We start from the raw sequence: 26,894 nt of genomic DNA on the forward strand, positions 1-26,894 counted from the left end.
TTTAAGACGTTATATGATTTCTACTTTTACAGCTTATTTCACATTTATAACACTTCAGTTTTAGGTGCCTGGTTGGCACGTGAATATCTTAAAAGGTTTTTGGCTGTTGTTTTTTTAATGACATCCTGGAAGTATGAATTTCCTGAGTCAGGGTATTAATAAAATAACTAAGCAAAATATGTAATAAAGAAGTTCTAAAATGTCTTTAGAATACGCCTAGAAAAACCCATCCTTTCTTGATGAGAAGTTGGAGCTCAAGTGTCCCTGGGAAATAACTGCTTTTCAGAGCCAGGAAATCTCCCTCTCAAGGTCTCACTTTGTCACCATTCACACTAGTGACTAAGTGGGTCTAAGGCTGCCATGGGAACAAGTGTCACTAACTCAACAAGAGATATTTATAAAACTTTACACTAAGACACAACATATAAAGACACCCAGTTCCTCTCCATGCTTGAAACTTACAGGCTTACTAGCCAGGCAGCCTGGCCTACCCAGGAAGAGGGGTGAGGCCTCTGTGGACTCAGACAGCCCTCCCGGGATGGGGCAGTCTCACGCCATAGCTGAGCACAGAGCCAGGCACCTGTGAACCTCGGTGCTGCAGGAGGCAGCTTTTAACACATTCTAGGTTGAGGAAACCACATTAAATGAGCTTAGTGCAAAGCTTCTGAGCCTTTATGAATGTTACATGAATTTGCAATGTTTCCCAAATGTATCTAACTCCTGTCCCTCAGAAAATCAATTATCCTCTTGTTGAACTAGTAGTTTAGGAAGCTGTTGCTATAAGAGACTTTTTTCTTTTTCAGGTTAGTGGTTGGAGACTGAGAATGTACTCCCTCTTAGAAAACAGTATTAAATGTAATCAAATGCCCACCAAAGGGAAAAAAATGTAAACCATAATGTCGTTGGAACAAACAAGCATCCCAAGTTTCACCTTTAACAAGATGTCACAGGCCTGCTTCCTTTTTCCAGCTGTGGCCCCTTGGCACTGGTATTCCTGTCTCAACCCGTGCCTTCGCGTGAAACACATCAGGAGGGTTACGTCTGGAAGCCATCACCCTAGTGGGCCAGGTGCTCCTGTACAGGAATTAGAGGATAGATAAGTATGATCTTGAAAGAGAATGTCATGGTTATTCTCCCATTTTAAATTTTCTATAATGAACCAATACTCATATTCACAGTTTAGGAATAGTTGAGTATTCACTGAAGCCAAGTTCTAGTTTTCTCTGAGAAAATGGTTTAAATCTTCCCCACATCTAAATATAACAATCATAACAGCTCAAAAAGAAATTAGTCATAGCAAGGCTTCTATTGACTTCTTCAGTATAGAATACCCAAACACAAACACACAGGATACCTTAAGAAAATCGATAGCTTTATTTTTCCTCAATATACATTTAGAAAACTGGTCTAAGAGGTTTCATGCAATAGACCAGAGGACTATATACAAACTCAGGAATTCCAGATCAGCAAGACAAAGTGCACAGACGACACACTCTTCCCCAGGGCTCTGGAGCCTAGGACCGTCCCAGCAGAGGTGAGGCAAGCTCCTGGATGGCTTTTGAGTTCAGCTGAGGAATCGTGCTGATCTTCAGGAGTTTGCTGCTTGCATACTTATTCTTGACAGCCTGCAGAAGTCATCTGCGGTTAAGCACACATCAGGAGCCCCCCACGATGCCCCCAACCTTATACCTTATTCCTAGTCTAATTTACAAGTATCAAAGGGCCAGATCCACAATTTCCAAAGGGTATGATGATGCCAAACCACTAAAGTTCACAAGTGCTCTAGGCAGGGGTCCCCAGCCTCTGGGATCTAATGCCTGATGACCTGAGGTGGGGCTGATGTAAAAATAATAGAAATAAAGTGCACAATGAAAGTAACTGTGTTTCAGTCATCTCGAAATTATGCCCCCCATCCCATCCATGGAATAATTGTCTTCTACGAAGCTGGTCCCTGGTGCTGAAAACATTGGTGACCACTGTTCTAGAGCAGTTTCCTGCCATGCCTAGGAATGGATAAAACCCAGCTGGTAGCACAGGTGATGGGGAACAAACGATTTCAAGGTCCAGAGAGCAGGCTTTCTCTCACAAGGGGTAGAGATAGGAGCTGTTTATCCTATCTAGTGCCACTGGGACATAACAGATTCACCAGCACTGGAGCAGTAACTGGCCATAAAGATGAGCGGTAACTGGTGCTCAGGTCCCAGAGGACACTCAGGACCAAAAACACCAGCTTCGCTGGTGTGCTAAGTCATGCTGAAGCTACAAGGGAGGACGCACGCCTGACCGTGAGGACACTCGGTATAGATGTCTTGCTCTCGTCACCAGACCCTGGGTGAGCCCTGATATTCAGCATCACACAGGCACAGGACAGCACCCTGTCTCCCCTGGTTTCTCCTCTCAGATGGGCCATAAAGAGACAGACGCCAGCCCCCAGGACTCTTCCTGAATGGGCTGCCTGCCTCGCCTCCTTCACCAGGCTTGCTGTTCAGGTGTTGTATAGTGTTAATTGCTCAGCTGTGTCCAACTCTTTGCGACCCTATGGAGTGGAGTCCACTAGGCTCCTCTGTCCATGGGATTCTCTAGGCAAGAACAGAGGATCTTCCCCACCCAGGGATTGAACCGCTTCACTTATGTCTCCCGCACTGGTAGGTGGCTTCTTTACCACTAGTGCCACCTGGGCAGTCCCTCTCAGTCACTGTCCTAAAAGATGCTGGACAAAGGCCCTGTGTGAGATCACCCGAATACACAAGCCTTCCACAGGGCCACTCGAGCTGGGCCCTTACGTGCTGGCCAGCATTCCCGGCTTGTGGTGCGCCTTCCCCAGAAAGTTGGGTGGGACACGGGTAATACACTGAACAGCTGCCTCGGGCTGGACACAGGGAGCCTGTCTACCTTGTTGTAAAGGCCGTCAGCACTCGGGGTTTATCAGTATGCTCCAGCCCCTGGTCTACTAGAGAAATATAACATGTGAAACAGACTCACACACATGCCCGAGTATTTACATGAAGATGCAAACACATACACACCCGCCCTCTCACACCCTGAACCCATAACCTCGAGTCTGACCAGCTGCGGGAAGAGTACTCACGGTGAACTTGGTCATGTTCTCGTTGACACGCACGACGTTTTTGGCCATGTGCCGCATGACCTCCAGCACCTCGCTCTCTGTGTAGCCGGTGTAATACTGCTGCTTTAGGTTCTGGAACACAGCGCAAAGCAGCCGCGAGATGAAATCCCCTCTCCCTTAGGAGAGCACATCTTACATATGCTGACATTAGTGATGTAAAAGCTATAAAAATATCCTTCCCTGCTGGAAATTCAGCCTCAGTCTCAGCCACTATCATGGTATTTACAAAGCTGCCAGTAAACCCAGGATGACTCTGGCTCTGAGCTGGACTAAGTTAAGACACTATAAAAACTCTCAGCTCAATCAAATGGCGAAGATCCCAAATAATTACATTTTAAAGAAGGTTGCACAGGAAGTAGGTTAGTTCAACTAACAAAGCTTTCAGGCTTGCCTCTGTCACCACACTGAAAGGGGAAGGAAAGAGGGACACGTATAAACAGCCTCAAAAGGGCTGACCGTAACGGCACGCCTCAGTCCCCACTTAACAGCCCAGCTCGGCAGCGTCCAGTGGGAAGCTGAGAGCCCAGATATCCATCCTGGCAGTCAGGGAAAAGGGTTCAGGATTAGGAAATAAACTGGGGGACTTCAGTGGTGAAGAGTCCACCTGCTACAAAAATATACAATTGAGAAAAGACAAACTCTTTAACAAATGGTGCTGGGAAAACTGGTCAACCACCTGTGAAAGAATGAAACTTGAACACTTTCTAAATACCATTCACAAAAATAAACTTGAATTAAAGATCTAAATGTAAGACCAGAAACTATAAAACTCTTAGAGGAAAACACAGGTAGAACACTCTGACATAAATCACAGCAAGATCCTCTATGACCCACCTACCAGAGTAATGGAAATAAAAACAAAAATAAACAAATGGGACCTAATTAAACTTAAAAGCTTTTGCACAACGAAGGAAACTATAATCAAGGTGAAAAGGCAACCTTCAGAATGGGAGAAAATAATAGCAAACAAAACAGCTGACAAAGAATTAATCTCCAAAATATACAAGTAGCTCATGCAGCTCAATACCAGAAAAATAAACAACTCAATCAAAAAGTGGGCCAAAGAACTAAATAGATATTTCTCTAAAGAAGACATACAGATGACTAACAAACACATGAAAAGATGCTCAACATCACTCATTATCAGACAAATGCAAATCAAAACCACAATGAGGTACCATTTCACACCAGTCAGAATGGCTGCGATCCAAAAGTCTACAAGCAATAAATGCTGGAGAGGGTGTGGAGAAAAGGGAACCCTCTTACACTGTTGGTAGGAATGCAAACTAGTACAGCCACTATGGAGAATAGTCTGGAGATGTGTTTAAAAACTGGAAATAGAATTGCCATATGACCCAGCAATCCCACTGCAGGGCATACACACCGAGGAAACCAGAATTGAAAGAGACACATGTACCCCAGTGTTCATCGCAGCACTGTTTACAATAGCTAGGATATGGAAGCAGCCTAGATGTCCATGGGCAGACGAATGGATAAGGAAGTTGTGGTACATATACATGATGGAATATTACTTGGCTATAAAAAAGAATGCATTTGAGTTAGTTCTAATGAGATGGATGAAACTGGAGCCTATTATACAGAGTGAAGTCAGAAAGAGAAACACCAATACAATATATTAACACATATATATGGAATTTAGAAAGATGGTAATGATGACCCTATATGCAAGACAGCAAAAGAGACACAGATGTAAAGAACAGACTTTTGGACTATGTGGGAGAGGGAGAGGGTGGGGTGACTTGGGAGAATAACACTGAAACATGCATATTACCATAGGTAAAATAGATGACCAGTGCAAGCTCGATGCATAAAACAGGGCACTCAAAGCTGGTGCTCTGGGACAACCCAGAGAGATGGGGTGGGGAGGGAGGTGGGGGGGGGGTGGTCAGGACGGGGGATGCATGTACACCTGTGGCTGATTCATGTCAACGTATGGCAAAAACCACCACAATATTGTAAAGTATTTAGCCTCCAATTAAAATAATTTGAAAAAAAAAAAAGAGAATCCATCTACTACCACTATTTACAATAGCTAGGACATGGAAGCAAACTAGATATCCACCAACAGATGACTGGACTAAGAAGCTGTGGTACATATGTACAATGGAAAACTACTCAGCCATAAAAAGGAAAGCATCTGAGTCAGTGCTAATGAGGTGGATGAACCTAGAGCCTATCATACAGAGTGAAGTAAGTCAAAAAGAGAAAAACAAAATATCGTTTATTAACACACACATATGGAATCTAGACAGATGGTACTGGTGAAGCTATTTGCAGGGCAGGGATGGAGATGCAGACATACAGAACAGACTTATGGACACAGCAAGTGGGGAAGGAAAAGGCGGGACAAATGTGGAGAGAGAAGCATGGGAACATACACACTGCCGTATGTAAAACAGATAGCCAGTAGGAATTTGCTTTACAACCCGGGGAATTCAAGCCAGGGCTCTGTGACAACCTAGAGGGGTGTGATGGGGTGGGAGGTGGAAGGGAGGTTCAAGAGGGAGGGGACATATGTATACCTATGGCTGATTCCTGTTGATGTATGGCAGAAACCAAGGCAATACTGTAAAGCAATTATCCTTCAATTAAACAAAAAAAGGAATTCACCTGCTAATGCAGGGAACACGGGTTCAATCCCTGGTCCAGGAAGAGTTCACACGACACAGGGCAGCTAAGCCCATGCACTGTAACAAGAAAAGCCACTCGCAATAAGGAGCCCATGCACAGGGACTAGAGAGTAGCCCTGCGTGCTGCAACTAGAGGAAACCCACGCTCACCAATGAAGACCCAGCACAGCCAAAAATAAATAGATCTTTTTAAAAAAGAAATGCACTGGGCCATAAGCAGCAATCTAAGCTATGAAACCCAAAAGAACTGACTTCCCAGGTGGCACCAGTGGTAAAGAACACCTGCCAATGCAGGAGACACAAGAGACGCAAGTTTGATTCCTGGGTCAGGAAGATCCCCTGGAGCAGGGCATGGCAACCCACTGCAGTATTCTTGCCTGGAGAATCTCATGGACAGAGAAGACCGGTGGGCTACAGCCCATAGGGTTCGGGTTGCAAAAGAGTCAGACACTACTGAAGCAACTTGAGCACACAACACACAGGGCTCTCTTGTTGGGCCCTCATAGTTAAGAACGAGAAAACCCACAACACTCAGAAGCATGTACACCCAGCCTCCCAGAGAACAAAACTTAAGCAAAAAAGATGGCTGTTGACTGAGAGTAAGACTTATTCTGCATAAAGATATGTAACCTGATGATTTCAGTTTGTGATAAAATTCTAAAAGCTAAAACACACCACTTTCATATGTACAATTGGGAAAATAAACCACAATATCCTTAATAAACCACAATAAATAAACCACAATAACCTTAATCCTAAAATAGTTAAAAGGCAAAAAGAAGTAAGCAAGAGTGAATCTGATGTAACACATGGCTACTGGCATTTTGATATTAACTGCCAGTAAACAGGGAGGCCTACAGTTGATAGGTTGAGAGCCAAGGAAGCAACTCTAATTGACTAAAATGGGCCACTGGTACCAAGATCATGTGCCCTACATGGACCAGTGACTTTTTTGTCTCCAATTTCGTGTGTGTTTATTTTTTATTTTTTTTAATTGGAGGAAAATTGCTTTACAATGTTTTGTTGGTTTCTGCTATACAACAGCGTTAATAAACCATTGTCCGACTCTGCGACCCCATGGACTGCAGCACGCCAGGCTTCCATGTTCTTCACCATCTCCTGGAGTTTGCTCAAACTCATGTCATATATGCCCCTCTATTAAACCTCCCTCCCACCTCCCCATCCTTGCCTCCTATTTTTATGTCAAATAATCTCAAATCTATAGAAAAAATGAAAGAATAAAATAATGAATATCTATATATTCTTTGTGCAGATTCATCAGTTCTTAATACTTCACCACTTTCTCTCCTCCTCTTCTCCCCTGCCACTCACTCATAGCATCTGCAACTCACTTTCACATGGTTCAGCAAAAGTTGTGATTTTTTAAGCCATCAAATGGCTGAACCATGTGAAAGTGAGTCGTAGGACTTCCCTGGTGGTTCAGGGGTTATGAAGCCGCCTGCCAATACAAGGCATATAGGTTCGATCCCTGGTTCCAGGAAGATTCCACATGCTGTGTTGTAAAGAAGCCCGTGTGCCACAACTATTGAGCTTGCGCTCTAGAGCCCACAAGTTGAAACTACTGGAATATGTGCACCCTAGGACTGCAATGAGAAGCCTGCGCACCACAACTATAGAGTAGCCCCCACTCACCACAACTAGAGAAAGCCCGCATGCAGCAACAAGACCCAGCATAGCCAAAAATAAATAAAAATAAATTATAAAAAGGAAGTGAGTTGCAGACACCATGACACGTCACTTCTAAATGTTTCACAAGTATCTCCTAAAAAGTATTGATATTTTCCTCCCTAGCCACAATAACTTTATCACATAAGAAACATCAACAGTTCCATAATATACAGTCAATATTCAAATCTCGCCAATTGCTGCAAAAATATATTTTACAGATTTTTTAAAAATATATATATCCAGGGTCCAATCAAGGTACACACAGTCCATTTGGTGGTTGTTGTCTTTGGTGTTTAATTTCAAACTCCCATTTTCTTGGCTTTAAATGACACTGACTTTTTTGAAGGATCCAGGCCCGTTGGTTTGAAAATGTCCCACATTCTGTATTTGTCTGTTTCCTGATGGCTAGATTCATATCTAACATTTTGGACATGAATTCTCTATAGGGGAAAATGCATACTTCCTACTGCATGAGAAGGAGGTCAAGTCAGGTTGTCAAAGATACAGGTTTTCTTCAGAATCATTATGCAACTGAGGGGTGATATTTGGAGAACAATATGAATCTCGTTCTCCAAAATTATTTTACTTAATGCTTATAAGCATCAATTAATGATCCTTGCTGGAATCAGTTATCACCGGGGGTTTAAAAATGGTAGGTTTCTATCTCTACCATTAATTCTAATTAACTGGCTTTCTACTGAATTTTTTTTAACTCCCTTCCTCATCTTCCTTCTTTCCTTTTTTATCATTATGGACTCATGCATTTTTTAATACATTATAATCTATTGGATCATAATTCTTTTTAATGCTCAACTGCAGTCAGAAGGAAACCTTCCAAGCCAGTTTCTATGTCCTCTTTTGATGTATCCCCACTGATGTTTGAGAATTTGCTTGCTACCTGTTATAAACTGCTCTAGGCTCACCATGTACTTCCCCCTACCATAGTTCTGAAAGGAGCTCTAGTTCCTGGTGGGTCATGCCTTGAGTATCCAAGATGTGAGCACTAGGCATCTTCATTGCTACTGAGTTATCACTCTTTCTGGTCCTTTCATTATGGATTTATTGATGTTTCTAAAACAATTAATATTATAGGGTTTTCCTTTTGTTTTTAATTGTTAACAACATTTTATCTTTAACACGAATGTTTATTTGCTTTGAGTGTTAGTCGCTCAGTCATGTCAAACTCTATGCAATCCCATAGATGGTCTCCTCTGTCAAATTCTCCAGGCAAGAATACAGGAGTGGGTTGCCATTCCCTTCTCCAGGATATCTTACCGACCCAGAAAAAGAACCTGGGTCTCCACATTGCAGGCAGACTCTTTACTATCTGAGACACCAAGGAAGCTCTACTCTTATTTGCTTTATCCTACAACATAGTTTCAGAATTATAACAGACTACTATTAATCTCCTATTAACAGATTAGTAAACCTCCTAAGAAAGCTTTAAATATGTGACATTTTTTATTCCTTTGTTTTGTTGACCTTCACATCCCACTATAGATGCACAGTCAGAATGCTGTGTTCCAAAGCTACCAGAATTAATTATTCTCTCTGTTACCACTCTGAATATATAGTAACATTTTTTGGGTTAATTCCAGTTCAGGATTTGCATAGAATGTTCAAAAGTCAAAACAGTTACATTACTGTTGTAAGAAGCTAATAAAAAATTACAACCAGGAGTCCTGCTTCCCCACCCTCAACCTTCTACTCTGATACCCACACCCAGAGGTACCCATCTTCATTCATTTCCATTTATATGTTTTTTGAAAAATGAGCAAATACATCACACACATACATATCCCCTCTCTCTTATTTCCATTCTTTCTTATGTAAAATGTAAACTCTATCGACTGTGTAGAGGAACAGGTTCACCATGGTGCCTTGCACGTATCCATCACAGGCCATGCAGACAAAGGTTGGAACCACATGGATCTGCCTTGGCTTTGTGATCTTGTGATAAGATGGGGTCTTATCGCCTCCTGGGTTCAGCTAATGTGTTTGCTCTGCTGTCTGTGAACTCTAAAACTGCTTAATAGGAACCTCCCTGGTGGTCCAGCAGCTAAGACTCTGTGCTCCCAATGTAGGGGATCCCTCATCAGGGAACTAGAGCCCACATACTGCAACTAAGAACTGGTGTAGCCAAATAAATAAGTGCTTTTTTAAAAAAATATAAATAAATAAAACTGTTTAGTGGCGGTCAAGAGCGGGCTCGTCCACAAAAGCGCTCCTCTGACTCTCACCGCAGGCAACGCCCCCTATGTTTCACTGCTATCCTTTTTGGTGTTCGAAACAAGAACCCAGGGAGCAGCTGACATCTCTGACTACTTGAATGACCCTGAAAGTGGCTCAGTTCATCTTTACCCATCTAAACAAGATCAGGTCTTGGCCCTACTTTGTCTTATGTGCTTGACAACTTGCTTGTTTCACTTAACAAAATAACCCAGAAATCTTATTGTATCAGTTCTCAGTGGCCTTCCTCACTCTTGACGATGCTGTAACACAACATGTGTAAAATACCATGGCATAGTCCTCCAGTCTCCACCTGCATCATTCCAGCGGCTCTTTTAAGCTTGTGGAATTTTAACAGCTGTTTCAAGGACAGCACTGTGAAAATGCTAATACATTTCATATCAAGAGGCCCTAAAATATAGCTAATACATTTCTTCTTAAACTCAATACTCACCCATTTTCCTTGGCCTAGAACCTTCTGGGACAGGCAGGAAGCAGCTGCCGCCACCTTGGAAGGGTGATAGTGTACCATGTCATAGTCAACAAGAGTCAGCTCCATCAAGTATTTGGCTAAAGTGTGCTGTTCAACATCGACCTACAAAAAAACAGCCGGAAATGGAGAGAAGCACGTCTGTTATTACTCTCCTGAAAAATTCTGGGTGAAGACCTAGGAACTCAAAGCCACTGAACTCTCTTTTCCTTCCCAGGCACTGCTCTGTTCCACAGCATGTTACAAACACAGAACATAAAGTCTTTGAAGAACTGACAAGTGTTAGGACTTATCTAAGAAATGCTTCCTATCAACTCATAAGCTTTCCGTTCACTGGATCATTTCTGGGATGAGACGACAAACAGCAAAATAAAGTCTCCTAGAGAACTGGAGGCACTTACCTCCCCAGCTTTTGACGCCCGCCTTAAGAAATGTAGCGGCAACGGTCGACCCAGCTCAAATTTCAGTTCCTTCAAAATCAGAGTTTCCATTTCTCGAATTTGAGAACTGGTATAAGCATTGTCAGTGATGTAAACAAAGTCTTCGATGTTTGGAGAAAACATTTCCTCATACTTGGAAGCCAAGAGCAGTGCCGTAATGCCAACCAGCTGAAGCTTCTTACGAGAGACTGGCTGAACCTAAAGAAGAAAAATGTGTCAGAAGTCTTAACCAAGGAGAACAGGGGCTCTGCGTGGAGGAAAGTGAGAGGAAACCAAATCCTGGAGAAGCCCACATCAGCCCTGCTCACATCTCTCTTAAAGCCCAGGAACCTCAGCACTGACCACAGTTACCACCACAGCCCGTGGCACCTGCCTGTCATGGAGTGCTCGCTCTGTGCCAGGCACAGGGCTGACATTTAATCATCTCATGGAATCCTCACAAAAATCCTGGGCAGTACATATTTTTTCCCTCACAATTAGATGGCCTGAGAAGAGATGCAGACACTAGCCCTAGATCGGTGAATTGCTAACAGGGAAGAATTAGCCTGAAGACCAAGCTCCCAGGCAGTACTCTGCACGCATCGTCCTGGCTTGAGTGTCTGGGGAAGCCCCAATGTGGCACTTAGCATGGTCTGAGTCACGATGAGGCCAACAGAAAAAGCAGGCGTTTAACAGGTGAGGAGGGCCAAGGAAGGGGGGCCTCAAGCATTCCTTTAATCCTCACCAAAAGTACACTTATTATTCAGCCTGAAGACCCTTCCAGAAATGCTTCAGTGTCAGAGGAAATCTAAATCTAGAGTGTAAGTGCTTCTCTTGACTTTTATTTTTAAACTAGGAATTTATGTGTTTTGCTTTAACTCTCACTATTGAAAATCTGCCAAAAATATGACAATGCTTTCTATACCACTGAGGATTTTTGGACAATGAAAACCAATGGCTCTATGGTTGCTTAGCATTTTGCAGACTCTCAGGGTCATTATTATCAAGACAGTTATTACTGTATTGTTTGGGCAGCATTGTATTTGACCTACACCTATATTATAAATGTTGACTTCAAATAAATAAAACCTTAGGATTTCCCTGGTGGTCTAGTGGCTAAGACTCCAAATTCTCAATGCTGAGGGCCTGGGTTCAATCCTTGGTTGGGGAACCAGACCCCACATGCTCCAACTAAAGATCCCACATGCTGCAACTAAGACCTGGTGCAGCCAAATAAATTAATTGAAAATAAATCAATAAATCCTTACCTGTAGGACTACCAGTTGGTAGATAACACACTAGAGGTTAAGGTCTGGCATTTCTTCTCAGTCAGTGTTCTTGCATTACTGGTAGATATTTTGATGGTTACTTCTGCCTCTCAGCTTCATTTCTTACCTTCCTCTTTGCTTTAGACCGCACACTCTGAGTATACTCCCTACAGATCCCTCCAACCCTTTTAAGAAAACTGTCTCTTCCCTCTTCTACAGTGATTCAATGCTACAACTGGCTGGAAACTATTAAGTTCTCTAGTAAAACTCTTCATTTTTCATATAAGAGAGCTTAACACCAAAGAGTACTGAACTATGGAAATTGTGCAAGTGGGCCTGGAGAACCAGCCTCCAAAGCCACCATGGGCTTCAGATAGACTTTCAGACCATCTGCTGGTTTATCTCCTTTGATGAATGATTGTGGTGAGACAGCATCTCCTCTGGGCACTTTTCAGCAGGCTGACCTAACAGCAATGGTCAGCATTCCTGGAAGTGTGACATGCTTGAACTACAGCCTTTCCTAGCACTTGAAGTTCTTTGGCATCTCATCAACTGGCCTTTGGTCTTTTCTTCTGCGCAGAGTCCCCACAGCGTGCTCACCTGTAAATATCGGTCCATGACGGCAACACACATGTACAGCGTTTCCTGCAGCAGCCTGAACTTGGAGTGCACCTGCACCAGCCAATCCACCAGGATGGCACGCATGCGGCCATTTATGTCTCTCCCGTCTAGGAAATATGGGTTTATGGACTGCAGAACCTGTTGGTGGAATTGAAAAGTTTAAAAACCTGACTTCGGTGAACAACAAGGTCCTGCTTTAGCCATAGTCAATATCCTGTGATAAACCATAATGGAAAAGATTATAAGAAACAACATATATGTATATATAACCAAGTCATTTTGCTGTACAGCAGTAATTAATACATTATAATTCAACTATACCTTCAATAAAAAATAAATTTAAGTTTAAAAAAAAAAGCAAATTTCATTTCCTTCCCAGCTGTGTGGCAGATTCCACACTGCTGTACAACCAAACCACAAAGGCCCCCTCACCTCAAGCTGCCTTAGATATTGGTAGATATCCTTTACATAGTCGCTGCAGAGCTGCGGGTTCTCCCAGTCCTCAGTATCAATATCCTCAATTTTGCAGAGCAAGGCGTCAGAAAAAGCTTGGCAGAGGTTCTCTTCCTTCATGGAGATGTCCTGAGGTGTGGGAGAAGGACCCTGCATCCACAAGGGAAAGCACATGTGTCACTACCTTAGGAGGAGACTTGATCACAAATGCAGGGTCAACTGGTTTAAAAGCATCATACACATTTTTATAAATAATAAAGCCCCAACAAATATATTTCAGAGTAAGAGGTGAATAATTCAAGTAGATGAAGTGTTTGGAGATAAACTCTTCTGTTTAAAAATGGTCTCATCCTTCAGTTAAAAATGTACTTTAGGCAAAAAAGAAAAAGCTCTAATTTCACTCAAAATGAAAACCCAGGTCCTCACAGTGTAGGCCTTTCCCTCTTCCCTTGCTAATCCATCTCTTACTTCTCTCCCCACTGTCTGCTCCTCACCAGCCTGCTGGACATGCCTCCCTCACCGCAAGCAGGCTCCCTCTTCCGGGAAGGCTCAGTCCTTGTAGCCACATGGGTAATTCCCTCACGTACTTCCTCAAGTTTGGCTTAAGTGTTACCTTTTCAATTAGATTTATCCTATTTAAAATTGCCATCTGTCTCTACAATGCCCCCCCAACACACACGTTTCATCTCTCTAGTGTTTTACCCAACGAATCTATAACCTCCTAATATACCACAGAGGAGAGGCCAGGGTGCCCTCTGCTCCTGGGTGGTGGAACGGCCCCAGGGTGGCCAATGGCAGCAGTGAGGTGGGGGTGCCCGCCATTCCTGGGCGTCCTTCAGCATCAGTTCCAGCCTTTCTCAGAGCCCCTCCCTGGCGACTCCAGCAGGGCCTTTGCTTTGGCCCCCGGACGGCACATTGACCAACATTCAATGGCCAGTGAAGGTTTACACACTCAATGAGGACCAGCAGGGGGACAACCAGGGCACAGGGCATGTCATCCAGCTACATGAGGTGGCTGAAGGGCAAGTCAGGGCCTGATAAAATGTGGTCCACTGGCAAAGGGAATGGCAAATCACTTACTATTCTAGCCTTGAGAACCCCATGAACACTATGAAAACGCAAAAAGATATGACAATGAAAGATGAGCCCTCCAGGTCGGTAGGTGTCCATTATGCTAATTGGGAAGAACAGAGAAAATAGCTCCAAAAGAATGAAGTGGCTGAGCCAAAGGCAAACAACGCCCAGTTGTGGATGTGTCTGGTGGTGAAAGTAAAGTCCGATGCTGTAAAAAAAACATTACACAGGAACCCGGAATGTTCAGTCCATGAATCAAGGTAAATTGGATGTGGTCAAACAGAAGATGGCAAAAGCGAATATCTACATTTTAGGAATCAGTGAACTAAAATGGACGGGAATGGACGAATTTAATTCAGATGACCATTTTATCTACTACTGTGGAAAAGAATCCCTTAGAAGAAACGGAGTAGCCCTCATAGTCAACAAGAGAGTCCAAAATGCAGTACTTGGGTGCAATCTCAGAAACAACAGAATGATCTTGGTTAATTTCCAAGACAAACCATTCAATATCACAATAATCCAAGTCTATGCCCCAACCACTAATGCTGAAGCTGAACTATTTTATGAAGACCTACATAGACCTCCTGGAACTAACACCAAAAAAATGTCCTTTATCATAGGGGACTGGAATCCAAAAGTAGGAAGTCAAGAGATATCTGGAGTAACACACAAGTTTGGCCCTGGAGTACAAAAAGAAGCAGGGCAAAGGCTAACAGTTTTGCCAAGAAAATGTACCAATCATAGTAAACACCCTCTTCCAACAACACAACAGACAGCTCTACACAAGGACATCACCTGATGGTCAATACCAAAATCAGACTAATTATATTCTTTGCAGTTGAAGATGGAGAAGCTCTATACAGTCAGCAAAAACAAGAGCAGGAGCTGACTGTGACTCAGATCATCAGCTCCTTATTGCAAAATTCAGGCTCAATTTGAAGAAAGTAGGGAAAACTACTAGGCCATTCAGGTATGACCTAAATCAAATCCCTTACGATTATACAGTGGAGGTGACGAATAGATTCAAGAGACTAAATCTGACAGACTGAGTGCCTGAAGAACTATGGATGGAAATTCATACCATTGTACAGGATCAGTGATTAAAACCATCCCCAAGAGAAAGAAATGGCAAGAAGGCAAAGTGGTTGCCTCAGGAGGTCTTACAAATAGCCGAGAAAAGAAGAGAAGCGAAAGGCAAAGGAGGAAAAGAAAGATATACACATCTGAATGCAGAGTTCCAAAGAATAGCAAGGAGAGATAAGAAAGACTTCCTAAATGAACAATGCAAAGAAACAGAGGAAAACAACAGAATGGGAAAGACTAGCGATCTCTTCAAGAAATTAGAGATACCAAAGGAACATTTCATGCAAAGATGGATACTACAAAGGACAGAAATGGTATAGATCTAACAGAAGCAGAAGATATTAAGAGGTGGCAAGAATACACAGAAGAACTGTATGAAAAAGGTCTTAATGATCCAGATAACAACAATGGTATGATCACTCACCTAGAGCCAGACATCTTGGAATGGGAAGTCAAGTGGGCCCTAGGAAGCATCACTACAAACAAAGCTAGTGGAGGTGATGGAATTCTAGCTGAACTATTTCTAATCCTAAGAGATGACGCTGTAAAAATGCTGTACTTAATATGCTAGCAAATTTGGAAAACTCAGCAGTGGTCACAGGACTGGAAATGGTCAGTTTTCATTCCAATCCCAAAGAGAGCAATGCCAAAGAATGTTCAAACTATTGCACAACTGCAATTATTTCACATGCTAGCAAGGTAATGCTCAAAATCTTTCATGCTGGGCTTCAATGATAAGTGAATTGAGAACTTCCAGATGTTCAAGCTGAATTTAGAAAAGAGAAGAACCAGAGACCAACCTGCCAACACCCACTGGATCACAAAAAAAAGCAAGGGAATTCCAAAAAAATATCTACTTCTGCTTCATTGACTAAAATAAAGCCTTTGACTGTGTAGATCACAACAAACGGTGGAAAATTCTTAAAGAGCTGGGAATACCAGAACACCTTACCTGCCTCCTCAGAAACCTGTTAGAACTGGACATGGAACAACGGACTGGTTCAAATTGGGAAAGGAGTACATCAAGGCTGTATATTGTCACCCTGCTTATTTAACTTATATGCAGAGTAAACCATACAATGCCAGGCTGGATGAAGCACAAGCTGGAATCAAGATTGCAGGAAAAAATATCAATAACCTCAGAAATGCAGATGATACCACATTAATGGCATAAAGCGAAAAGGAACTAAAGAGACTTTCTTTTTTTAAGAGACTTTTGATAATAGTGAAAAAGGAAAGTGAAAAAGTTGGCTTAAAACATTCAAAAAAACTTGGCACAATATTCAAAAAACTATGATTATGGCATCTAGTCCCATCACTTCATGGCAAATAGAGATGGAAAAAAGTGGAAACAGTGACAGATTTTATTTTCTCGGGCTCCAAAATCACTGCAGACAGTGACTGCAGCCAGAAAATTAAACGACACTTGCTTTTTGTAAGAATAGCTATGACAAACCTAGACAGTGTATTAAAAAGCAGAGACATCACTTTGCCAACAAAGGTCCATACAGTCAAGACTATGGTTCTTCCGATAGTCAGTTATATATGTGACAGCTGGACCATAAAGAAGGCTAAGCACCGAACAATTAATGCTTTCAAACTGTGGTGTTGGAGAAGACTCTTGAGAGTCCCTTGGACAACAAGGTGATCAAACCAGTCAATCCTAAAGGATCAACCCTGAATATTCATTGAAGGATTGATGCTGAAGCTGAAGCTCCAATACTTTGGCCACCTGATACGAACAGCCAACTCATTGGAAAAGACCCCCATGCTGGGAAAGATTGAGGGCAAGAGGAGAAGGGGGCAACAGAGGATGAGATGGTTGGATGGTATTGCTGACTCAATGGACAAGAGTTTTAGCAAAGTCAGGGAGATGTGAAGGACAGAGAAACCTGGTGTGCTGCAGTTCATGGGATCAAAAGAGTCAGATACCACTTAGCAATTGAACAACAATATATCACAGACTTTATTTATATATTATGCATATTATTTTCTACTTCTACCAGAATGTAAGTTCTATGACCTTACATGTATTCACACTGACTTTGCCCACTAAGGCCTCTCAAATGCCTATGTCATCCCTGACACACTTTTGTTGGCATAGCTGCTCAGTCATGTCTGGTTCTTTGCCACCCACTGGACTATACCACCAGCCTCCTCTGTCCATGGGATTTCCCAGGCAAGAATACTGGGCTGGGTTTCCATTTCCTTCTCCAGAGGATCTTCCCAACCCAGGGATTGAACCCACATGTCTTGTGTCTCTTGGTAGGTGGATTTTTTTTTTTTTACCACTGCTAGACCTGGGAAGGCCCCCTGACATATAGTAGGGTTCAGTAAATATTGACTGTTAGAAACTTAAGACACCTAGGTTCAGAGATTCCTAGAACTGATAGTTCACTTTGGCAGTGCCCTCTTGAGCAAGTGTAATGTTTTCTTCTGATCAACTAATTTATTCTAAATTGAGAAATTATTTAACAACGAAAAAGCAGGAAAGCACATTCCAGCCTATGAATAAAACAGGAGGAAGCAAAGACTGAGCAAGCAGACACCCAGTATTTTATTTTCTTATCACGACTGGGTGATTATTAAAAAAAAAAATCACACAAATTAAAATTGTATGGAGTTAAAACAAGCATTTAGTAATGAAGCATAAATAAACCATCACTTTTTTTTTTTTTAAGGATAAGAGGTACTTCTCAAAGTATAGCCTAGGACTGCTAGGCTGTAAGAATATATATTAAAACAATAAAATATAGAAAGAAAGAGAAGGCAGGATAATAAACAAATTTAACTTACATAAAAGCTCAACGGTTACAGTTTCCAGTCTTAGAGAAGAAAACAGTAACAGCCACAGGATATGTAGCAATTCAAATCATGCCCTTCCCTCTTAAACAAAAGGTCTTGAATTGAGGAAGGGCCAGGTGAGCAAGAGGTACACAGGTATACCTCACCTACTCAAGAATTTAAGAACTACTAGAAGGAATAAGAAAAGTTACCTGAGGTCCTAGGGAGAAAACTAGTAAGCTCTTCAGAGAGCGCAGAACTCACTGAGCAGGCAAAGGCACATGGGGACAAAGTCCCAGGGGAAGCCACGAAATAAAGGCAAGTCTGGGGACTGAGCACTGATTTGAGAATGGACAGCGTAGCGTATGAGGTGACAGAAACAGACTGGAAAGGTGAGCGAGAACCTGGCTAGGGAGTTTAGATTTCATCCAAAGGGAAGCGAATACCCTGAAGGCACTGAGCAAGAGTGACTGGAATCAGATGTGCGTTTTAATAAGTATGTGCAGCTTCAGTTTAAGGTTTCCTTTTTAGGGATAATCATCATTACTCTCCCCAGGAGGGGCAATCAGTACCAGGAAGCCTGGTTTAAGAAGACAGAAGTATACTACAAAGCTACAGGCATCAAGACAGTATGGTATTGGTACAAAAACAGAAATACAGACCAATGGAAAAGGATAGAAAGTGTAGAGATAAACCCTCACACCCATGGGCAACTTATTGTTGACAAAGGAGCCAAGAATATACAATGAAGCAAAGATAGCCCCTTCAACACATGGTGCTGGGAAAACTGGACAGATACATGCAAAAGAATGAAATCAGAATACTTCCTAACACCATATACAAAGATAAACACAAAATAGATTAAAGACCTAAATGTAAGACCAGAAAATGTAAAAATCTTACAGGAAGACACAGGCAGTACACTCTGACATAAATCACCAGCAAGATCCTCTCTGACCCACTTCCTAGACTAATGGAAATAAAACTATACAAATGGGACCTAATTTAACTTACAAGCTTTTGCACAGAAAAGGAAATAAACAAGATGAAAAGACAACCCTCAGAATGAGAGAAAATAACTGCAAACAAAGCAACTGACAAAGAGTTAATCTCCAAACTATATAAGCAGCTCCTGCAGCTCCATATCAGAAAAACAACACAATCAGAAAACTGGCGAAGACCTTCTTTGGAGGCATTTCTCCAAAGAAGACATACAGATGACCAATAAACACATGAAAAGATGCTCTCAACATCGCTCATTATTAAAGAAATGCAAATCAAAACCACAGTGAAGCACCATCTCACACCAGTCAGAATGGCCATCGTCAAAAAATCTGCAAACAATAAATACTGGAGAGGATGTGGAGAAAAGGTATCCCTCTTGCACTGTTGGTGGGAATGTAAATTGACATAGGCACTATGGAGAACAATATGGAGATTCCTTTAAAAACTAGAAATAAGACTACTATGTGACCCAGCAATCCCACTACTGGGCATATACCCTGAGGAAACCACAATTCAAAACAACATATATACCCCAATGTTCACTGCAGCTCTACTTATTAATACAATAAACAGGACATGAAAAAAGCCTAGATGTCCATTGATAGATGAATGGATAAATAAGCTGTGGTACAGATATACAATGGAATATACTCAGCCATAAAAGGAGTGAATTTGAGTCAGATGAACAGAGGTGGACAAACCTAAAGCCTGTTATACAAAGTGAAATAAGTCAGAAAGAGAAAAACAAACATCGCATATTAATGCATAAATATGGCATCTAGAAAAATGGTACTGATGAACTTATCTGCAGGGCAGGAACAGACACACAGACGTAGAGAACAGACTTGTGGCACATCGGGGGAACAGAGAGGACAGGACAAACAGAGAATAGCACTGAAATGTACACATCACCATGCGGGAAAGAGAGACAGCTAGCGGGACGTTGCTGCGTGGCGCAGGGAGCCCAGCCCTGCGCTCTGTAACAACCTATAGGGGTGGGGTGGAGTGGACGTGGGAGGGAGGTGCACGGAGGGGATATATGTATGCTTATGGCTGATTCACCTGTTGTACAGCAGAAACCAACAACACATTGCAAAGCAATTATCATCCAGCTAAAAACAAATAAAAATAAATTTTAAAGAAGAAGAAGACAGAAGTTATGTACTTCAGATGCCTTAGCAGCTTGAATACTCACCTGTTTCTACTCAGAAGCACACCTAAGTTTAGTCATATCCATAAAGCCACCAGGATAAGACAAGGATAATTGCTCTGGGCCTTAATTTAGAATTTCTTGAAAGCATTCCTTTTGGACTCCAACATAATTGAATTATTATAAAATCCTTTCTAAGATCTCGCTTGCCTGTGGAGATAATAACCTAAGTTCTGTGAGCCAACTGTGCACTGGCCAAACTGTCCAGTGTCTGCTGCATGCAAAGATAACATGGGTCAGCTGGTTGTCCAACACAAAAGTGGTCCTAGAGCAAAAGCTTCACATTAGATTGATGAATGAGTTCCGTGAGTTGTCAGAGACAACTGACAAGCAGTCTCAGAAATAATAAAGTTGTGAGACTGTGCTGAACTTGAGATGTGGTTCTTTGCCAAAGGATGTGTGGAGATGAAAAAAGGCTACCCGAGTTCTCCCAGCACCAACATTTAATGAGTCGGTCTGTTAAGAGAGCCGATTAACATGCACATGCAGGGCGTCCCTGGTGGTCCCGTGGTTAAGAATCCACCTGCCAGTGCAGGGATGTGGGTCAATTCCTGGTTGCTGAGCTAAGATTCCACATGCCAGGGGGAACTAAGCCTGCCTGCCACAACTAGAGAGGCTGTACGCAGGAACAAAAGATCCCACAAGCCACAACTAAGACCCAATGCAGCCAAATAAATAAATAAAACATAAACATGCAAATATATAGGTATTTACACAAGTTTTGTTGAAACAGTTATTTTTTAAAATTATACTTTACTTTGAGCTGCGCTAGGACTTCGTTGTGCGGGCTTTCCTCTTGCTGCAGGGAGTTAGGGCTACTCTCTAGCTGCGGTGCTCAGGCTTCTCACTGTGGTGGCTTCTCTTGTTGCTGGTACCCAGGTTTAGTTGCTCCGCATCACGTGCGATCCTCCCAGCCCAGGGGTCGAACCACCACATCCTGCACTGGCAGGAAGATTCTTCACCACTGAGCCACCAGAGAAGCCCCAGGGTTCTTTTATTTGCTAGATTTATAATAGATAATGTCAACTCAGTGCAATAAGGAAGGACTCCAAGAAAACCTGTTGATTCCAATCAGAGTTCACGATTTGCAGCAGTAACTGTGTATATACGCATAGACAAGCACACTCAGTTGCAGAAAGACAAAGTCAACTACTGAGATTACCTTTAGGGAATGCAATGGAGTAGAATTTTGAGGGTGGGGAGAATAGTAAAAATGAACTGACCCGTTATTCTATGCGCTCCACCATGTCTGTATTGTCTTGCTTATCCCTGTTTCTCATATAATTAAAAATAAAAGACACTTCTTTTAATATGAATAGTCATGCTCATTTCCTTTTATATATAGTTTTTGTTTTAGGGAAAGTTAGACCATAAACTCTTCTTATCCGTGAATAATGACCATCACTACATTTAGTGTTTCAAGCAGATTTGTAAATCTAAAGCCACCTCCGAATTTCTAGCCGCCGCTCCCCAGTATGTCTCCTAAGACCACATCTGCCTCTGCCACAACGTATTACAGCACACACCTTGACTTTGATGTTCCAGGTTTGATTGGGAGCCTCCTGGGAATAGGAAGCTGGTTCACTCACCTTGTTTTCCCAGTGCCCAGCAAACAAGAGACAAGCAGAAAGCCTGTTTCCTTCCTTCAAACTACTGTTTGCCAAAGCCTCATGAGTCAGCAAAAACATAGTTTTCTCCCAAAATTTCAGGATTAACTACTCTAGTGCTTAAGCGTCTCACTCCACTCCAAGCAGCATACCCAAAGGATTCCTTCTGAATACAGGATGATGTCCCTGAAAGGAGTTCTGGGACATCCCAGCACGTTGAGGTTGTTTCTTAGCATGCACATTGACACTGGTAAATGGGCGGGCACTTAGGAGAGATCCAGGCTTATTCAAGACACCATCGGCCCAAGACACCCAACATATCCCTTCCATGGCCACCCTACACTGCTTTCATCACTGCTTTCATCTCCTCCTCCAAACTTTCCATACATTCCCCTCTGCCTAATGGGATATAACCCAAATTCCAAGGCCTTCAAATCCAACTGCAATCTTCTGTCCAACTTTTTGCCTGCCTCCTCACACAAACCTTCTGATCCAACTTAGACTTGCTGACTCTTTGCCCTGAAGGACATAACTTATAGGCCTATCCCCTCTTTGGTGCCTTGATCCCCACTGATGCTTTGTTTCCACCTTTCCTATCAGCTTTTCTCTATCCCTAAAAATCCCACTTACTTCAGCAAGTCTGCCTTGACCACTCCATCCCCCATGATTCTCTCCCTCCTTTAGATGGGACACTGCATTCAGTCATCCATTGCCTGTGGGTACCAAGCATCGTGCCCTCGGATTACATATTTAATTTTCAGGTACAAATGCCCCCTATAGATAAGTCTCCTCAAGGCAAGATGTCTTAACACAGCCTTAACACAACTGGATGTGTATAGTAAGTACTCAACCTATTTCTCCAATATGTCCAATGTTTTACCAAAAAATTTCAAGCAAACAATTATATAAATATCTTGAACTAGAAAGAGTAGTCATTGTTGTATTGTCAGCACTTACAACAGTGCTTGCTTCACTGTAATTATATGACTTTATGTAATCTATGAACGAGAGCACGCATGAACTAGAAGATGGTGGAAGATGAACAGGCCAGTGCGTCCACTACCATTCTAACTTTAATTGAACTAACCAGTCATGGAGACTACAATCTCTCAATACCATCCTGGCGTTACTTTGTTCTCCCATGAGTGAAGGTCTCATAATGGTAAGCTTCCACCACCTTCGCAGGCAAGTTCATTCTTCTAGTGAATTATTTTTAATAAAATCTATCAAATTTTCCTCTGAGATCATGAAATTTATTTAGGTATTAAGGTATTTAACTTTGTTACTCAAGGTCATAACATTATGTTAATTACTACAAAGATGTTCATTTTCTACACTGTTGTCTTAAAGCAGAGCTCCTGCTATCAATGTTCTTCAAAAGCAGCAGTGATGATAAAGGTGCCCTTACACCATAGCCCCAAACTGGCTACTCTGTTAAGTATGTTTGTAAATTCAGAACTTCCTACCTTTGGAGCCAACACATCCATCTGCACTGGTTTCACAGAAGCAGTAGGTTTTGGGTGCTTGTTGACATTTGTTGTTTTGGTGGGTGCAACAGGTACTTTAGTGTTCTGGGCTTTCTGAAATGAAAAAGAAATGTGAAGAGGGCAAGACAGCCTGTGTTGCCACTGAGTGCTCTACAGGGTCAGCCTAGTGTGCAGAGGTGCAGCCCTCACAGTTGTTACCTTAGCTACTTGTATGGCTCGGGTTGTAACCCGATTTCCAATTTCTTCTAAAACTGCCCGCCTGATAGTCACATGACTTTTAGGTTTAGAATTAACTCCTGTGTCATTATTCTCTAAATCGGTGGACACCTAAAAAAAAAACAAAACAAAAACACAAGGAAAAAAATTATTCAAAGTTGAGATAATTTACAATACTTTGCCGGTGTCAGATCCTCAGATTCAGAATTGATTTGGCAATGGTGAATTTATTGAGGTCTATCTGCCAGAGAGAAAGGTAAATTTTAGGAAGTCTGAAAATGCTACTTTCTATTTATAACATCACACTAAATTAGGCAAATACACTCATTCACTTTTTTTTTTAATCCCACTAAGAGCTTCCTATATGGACCCTGTATATGAATGGCATCTATTTAAAAAACTTCCTGGACAGAGATGAGTAACAGGTGCAATTAAGATGCAATATTAAAAAGCTGTTTAAAAGCCAGACATTTAAAACCTAAACTAGGTTTTGATTCTACAAATAAGTGCTCAGATTGGCAACATCTTTAAAGACAGCCTTTTAGCTGTGAGGGTGCCATAGCATGTAAGCTCTCTTTTATTAGGGATATTTAGAAAGAAAAGTTTTCATGGGTAAAATAGTTTTATCTCAAATTCAGAGAAAGTGTTAATTGTATGAAATAAAAATTGTTAACATGCGTTAGACAGAATGCACTTAGAAACAGAAACTTGTTAGTAAAAACAAGAAAAGTTTTACATAGAAAAGTTTATTATATGTGATAAACATTTCAGGAGAAAAAAAAACAGCATGTACTATTCTTGATAATCAGGGGTCCTAATCTTAACATATTTTCCAACAGAGGATTTGAATGGACCTACCAGAATAGACAAATGGGCAGGGGAAAATGCAAGCCTTACCTGAATAGAAGGGAATTTATGAAAGTACTTTATGGGGTAGTTTAGACAAAAATTACTTATCAGCTTGACTCAGATTCACAAAAGTATTACAGTTAAATACAGAATGTATTCAACTTACTAGGATCCTCAAAAGTCACACTGTTCAAGTCACTGCCCATTTTAAAAAGTGTTTTAAATTTCCTGTGGGTTGAAGTGGTAATCTAAGTCAATCCATTTGGAAGGGGAAATCAGCAGCTTTTAACAAGCCTACAGCCAGGAGGATGGAGCTCAGGTGTGTCAGGGCCCTCTACTTTTCAGCAAGGAAAAAAACAGATCCAGGTACAATTCAAACCCATAGAAAATTCCAAACTACCATTAACGCTTTGTTTTTTGCAAAGATGAAATAAATGAATTTGGACCTTCTTTCAGTCTGCCATATGGCTCCAAATAATATCTCTATTACACTTGAGTAAAGGAAATTACTTTTTTAAAGGGGCAAGCCCATACATTGGCGAACTTAGCCTTGTAAGACCTCGCGTGCAGAAATTAACAGGAAACTCATATAAAGTGAAATGTGCAAACATTTGAAAAACATCCATAGCTGTTGCTTGATTAAACATCTGAAATATTTTTCAGCCTGCTGAATTTCTTCGTCTTTCTCCCCTTCCCCACAGCTGATTCCTTAGCTGGCAAGGACTGAAGGAGGAAGAAAACCCCAAGCAGCTGTATTTAGATAACTCAGCAACAAAGCGCTCTCGGGGACCGCTTGCCCAGTCCTAGGCCCAGCGCTCCAGGGACTCGCTTGACAAGTGCCAGGCCCGAGGCGTTTTCCTATACTCCCCTCGCCCCGCGGAAGGGACGGCCAGGCCAGGAGCCAGCACCGGGAGAGCGGAAGCAAGGCGAGAAGTCAGCCGGCGGGGATAGGCCTCAGGGCCGGCCAGGCCCTAGGGCCCAGGCCGCCCGCAGGAAGAGGAAAACGGCGCAGCTTGGGACGAAGTTCAAAGCCGAGGAGAAAGAGAAGAGAGAGTCGGCAGAGCAGGCAGCGCGGCCGGGCCCAGGACCGTGCGGAGGGTCGCCGGTCCACTCACCGTCGGGCGTCGGAGAAGCGCCATGAGGAAACGGACAGGCAAGAGTGGCGGCCCCGCCCAGGGAAGGACTCGGACTGGACACAGAGAGCACTAGCTTCCGCCGCGCAGTTACGACTGCGCTCCGGGCCCACAAGCTGGGGATCTTCGAGAAGTCGCCTAGTTCCAGGATTCAAATACCGCGCCGCTCGCGCCCCCATTGGGCGGCCCTACGAACCACGCACTCTTCCCATTGGCTAGTCAAGAGGCCCTTCCGCAGGCAGATTGGCTGAATTTTCCAGACCCGTTTGTTGTCATAACAACGTTTTTTTTTCTGCTTGGTGTTATTTTAAAAAAAATCTCGGCTCCTAAGATAAACATTTTCTCATTGGAAAAGCAGACTTAGGACGTCTTGTCTGGATTTTGACGCGACCTCAATTACGGATGTCTGCGTTTGTACAGGGTGCGCGGAAGTTGGTTCTAGGGAACACCCTTAAAATACCATTTCTGATATTTCCTCTTCTTCCATAACTTTTGCGTTGAAGTTAGGTCGGATTGGCCTGCCTAGGTGGTGGAACAGGCGCCTATGGGTCATTTAGGGCTGCGCTGTGTTAGGTGGTTGAGATGCAAATGTGTGCTTAAGGAGCCGGAATTGTGGCGTTAACTCTAAAGCAAAGATTCTTAGGAGATGGGGACAAAAAGATAAATGCGGTTTATGTGACTTGTGATTCAAGTAAGCTCTTCATTGTATTGCGGAACCTGGCACATTGTTTCGTGTGTGTTGTGATCGTTGCTCAGTAAATATTTGTCGAATAAATTATGATGTGCTGAAGATTTTAAAATGAGAAAGACAATTGAAGTGTGATCCAGCTTTGGGCAGCAGGGTGGGAGGATCAGGTCAAGACAAGAAAAGAGCAAAGAAAAAGGGAGAGGAACAGGAAAGAAAAAGGGAGAGGAAGGGGAAAGAGGAGAGGAAAGGAAGGGTCAAAGGCTTACAGTAAAGGTAGTGAAATGACTTCTGATGATAGGCTCCATCTAAGAATTTGAGCAAGATTTCCCATCACTCCTACTCTTTAAAAAATGGTTTATCTCTCTGTTATTGGGGTACTGCTGCTGCTAAGTCGCTTCAGGGGTGTCCGACTCTGTGCGACCCCATGGACAGCAGCCCACCAGGCTCCTCTGTCCACAGGATTCTCTAGGCAAGAGTACTGGAGTGGGTTGCCATTTCCTTCTCCAACTGAGGTACTAATGAGCCTTAAATAAAGTGATCTGAATTAAATTCCTTCTCTTGGATCTAACATGACTACACCTGTTTCCTCTTCAGTTCAGTTCACTCACTAAGTCGTGTCCAGATCTTTGCGACCCCATGGACTGCAGCATGCCAGGCCTCCCTGTCCATCACCAACTCCCGGAGCTTACCCAAACTCATGTCCATTGAGCCGGTGATGCCATCCACCTGTCGTCTGTTTCTCCTCCTGCCTTCAGTCTTTCCCAGCATCAGGATCTTTTAAAATGAGTCAGTTCTTCACATCAGGTGG

The 26,894-nt window shown here is 42.5% G+C and overlaps 1 protein-coding gene across 1 annotated transcript; it reads right to left on the minus strand.

Annotated features, from left to right (window-relative positions):
* Nucleotides 1-1,351: 1,351 nt before the first annotated feature.
* On the minus strand, nucleotides 1,352-26,593 carry CCNB2 (cyclin B2). The gene is made up of 9 exons (XM_069596359.1): nucleotides 25,381-26,593; nucleotides 23,399-23,527; nucleotides 23,180-23,293; nucleotides 12,927-13,097; nucleotides 12,474-12,632; nucleotides 10,588-10,824; nucleotides 10,151-10,291; nucleotides 3,089-3,199; nucleotides 1,352-1,625 (listed from the first exon to the last, which is right to left on the minus strand). The coding sequence occupies exons 1-9, from the start codon at nucleotides 25,402-25,404 to the stop codon at nucleotides 1,515-1,517; spliced, it is 1,197 nt and encodes a 398-aa protein (XP_069452460.1). The 5' UTR covers nucleotides 25,405-26,593; the 3' UTR covers nucleotides 1,352-1,514.
* Nucleotides 26,594-26,894: the final 301 nt, after the last annotated feature.

Source organism: Ovis canadensis, chromosome 7 (assembly GCF_042477335.2).
Source record: "Ovis canadensis isolate MfBH-ARS-UI-01 breed Bighorn chromosome 7, ARS-UI_OviCan_v2, whole genome shotgun sequence".
In the NCBI taxonomy this organism is placed as follows: Eukaryota; Metazoa; Chordata; class Mammalia; order Artiodactyla; family Bovidae; genus Ovis; species Ovis canadensis.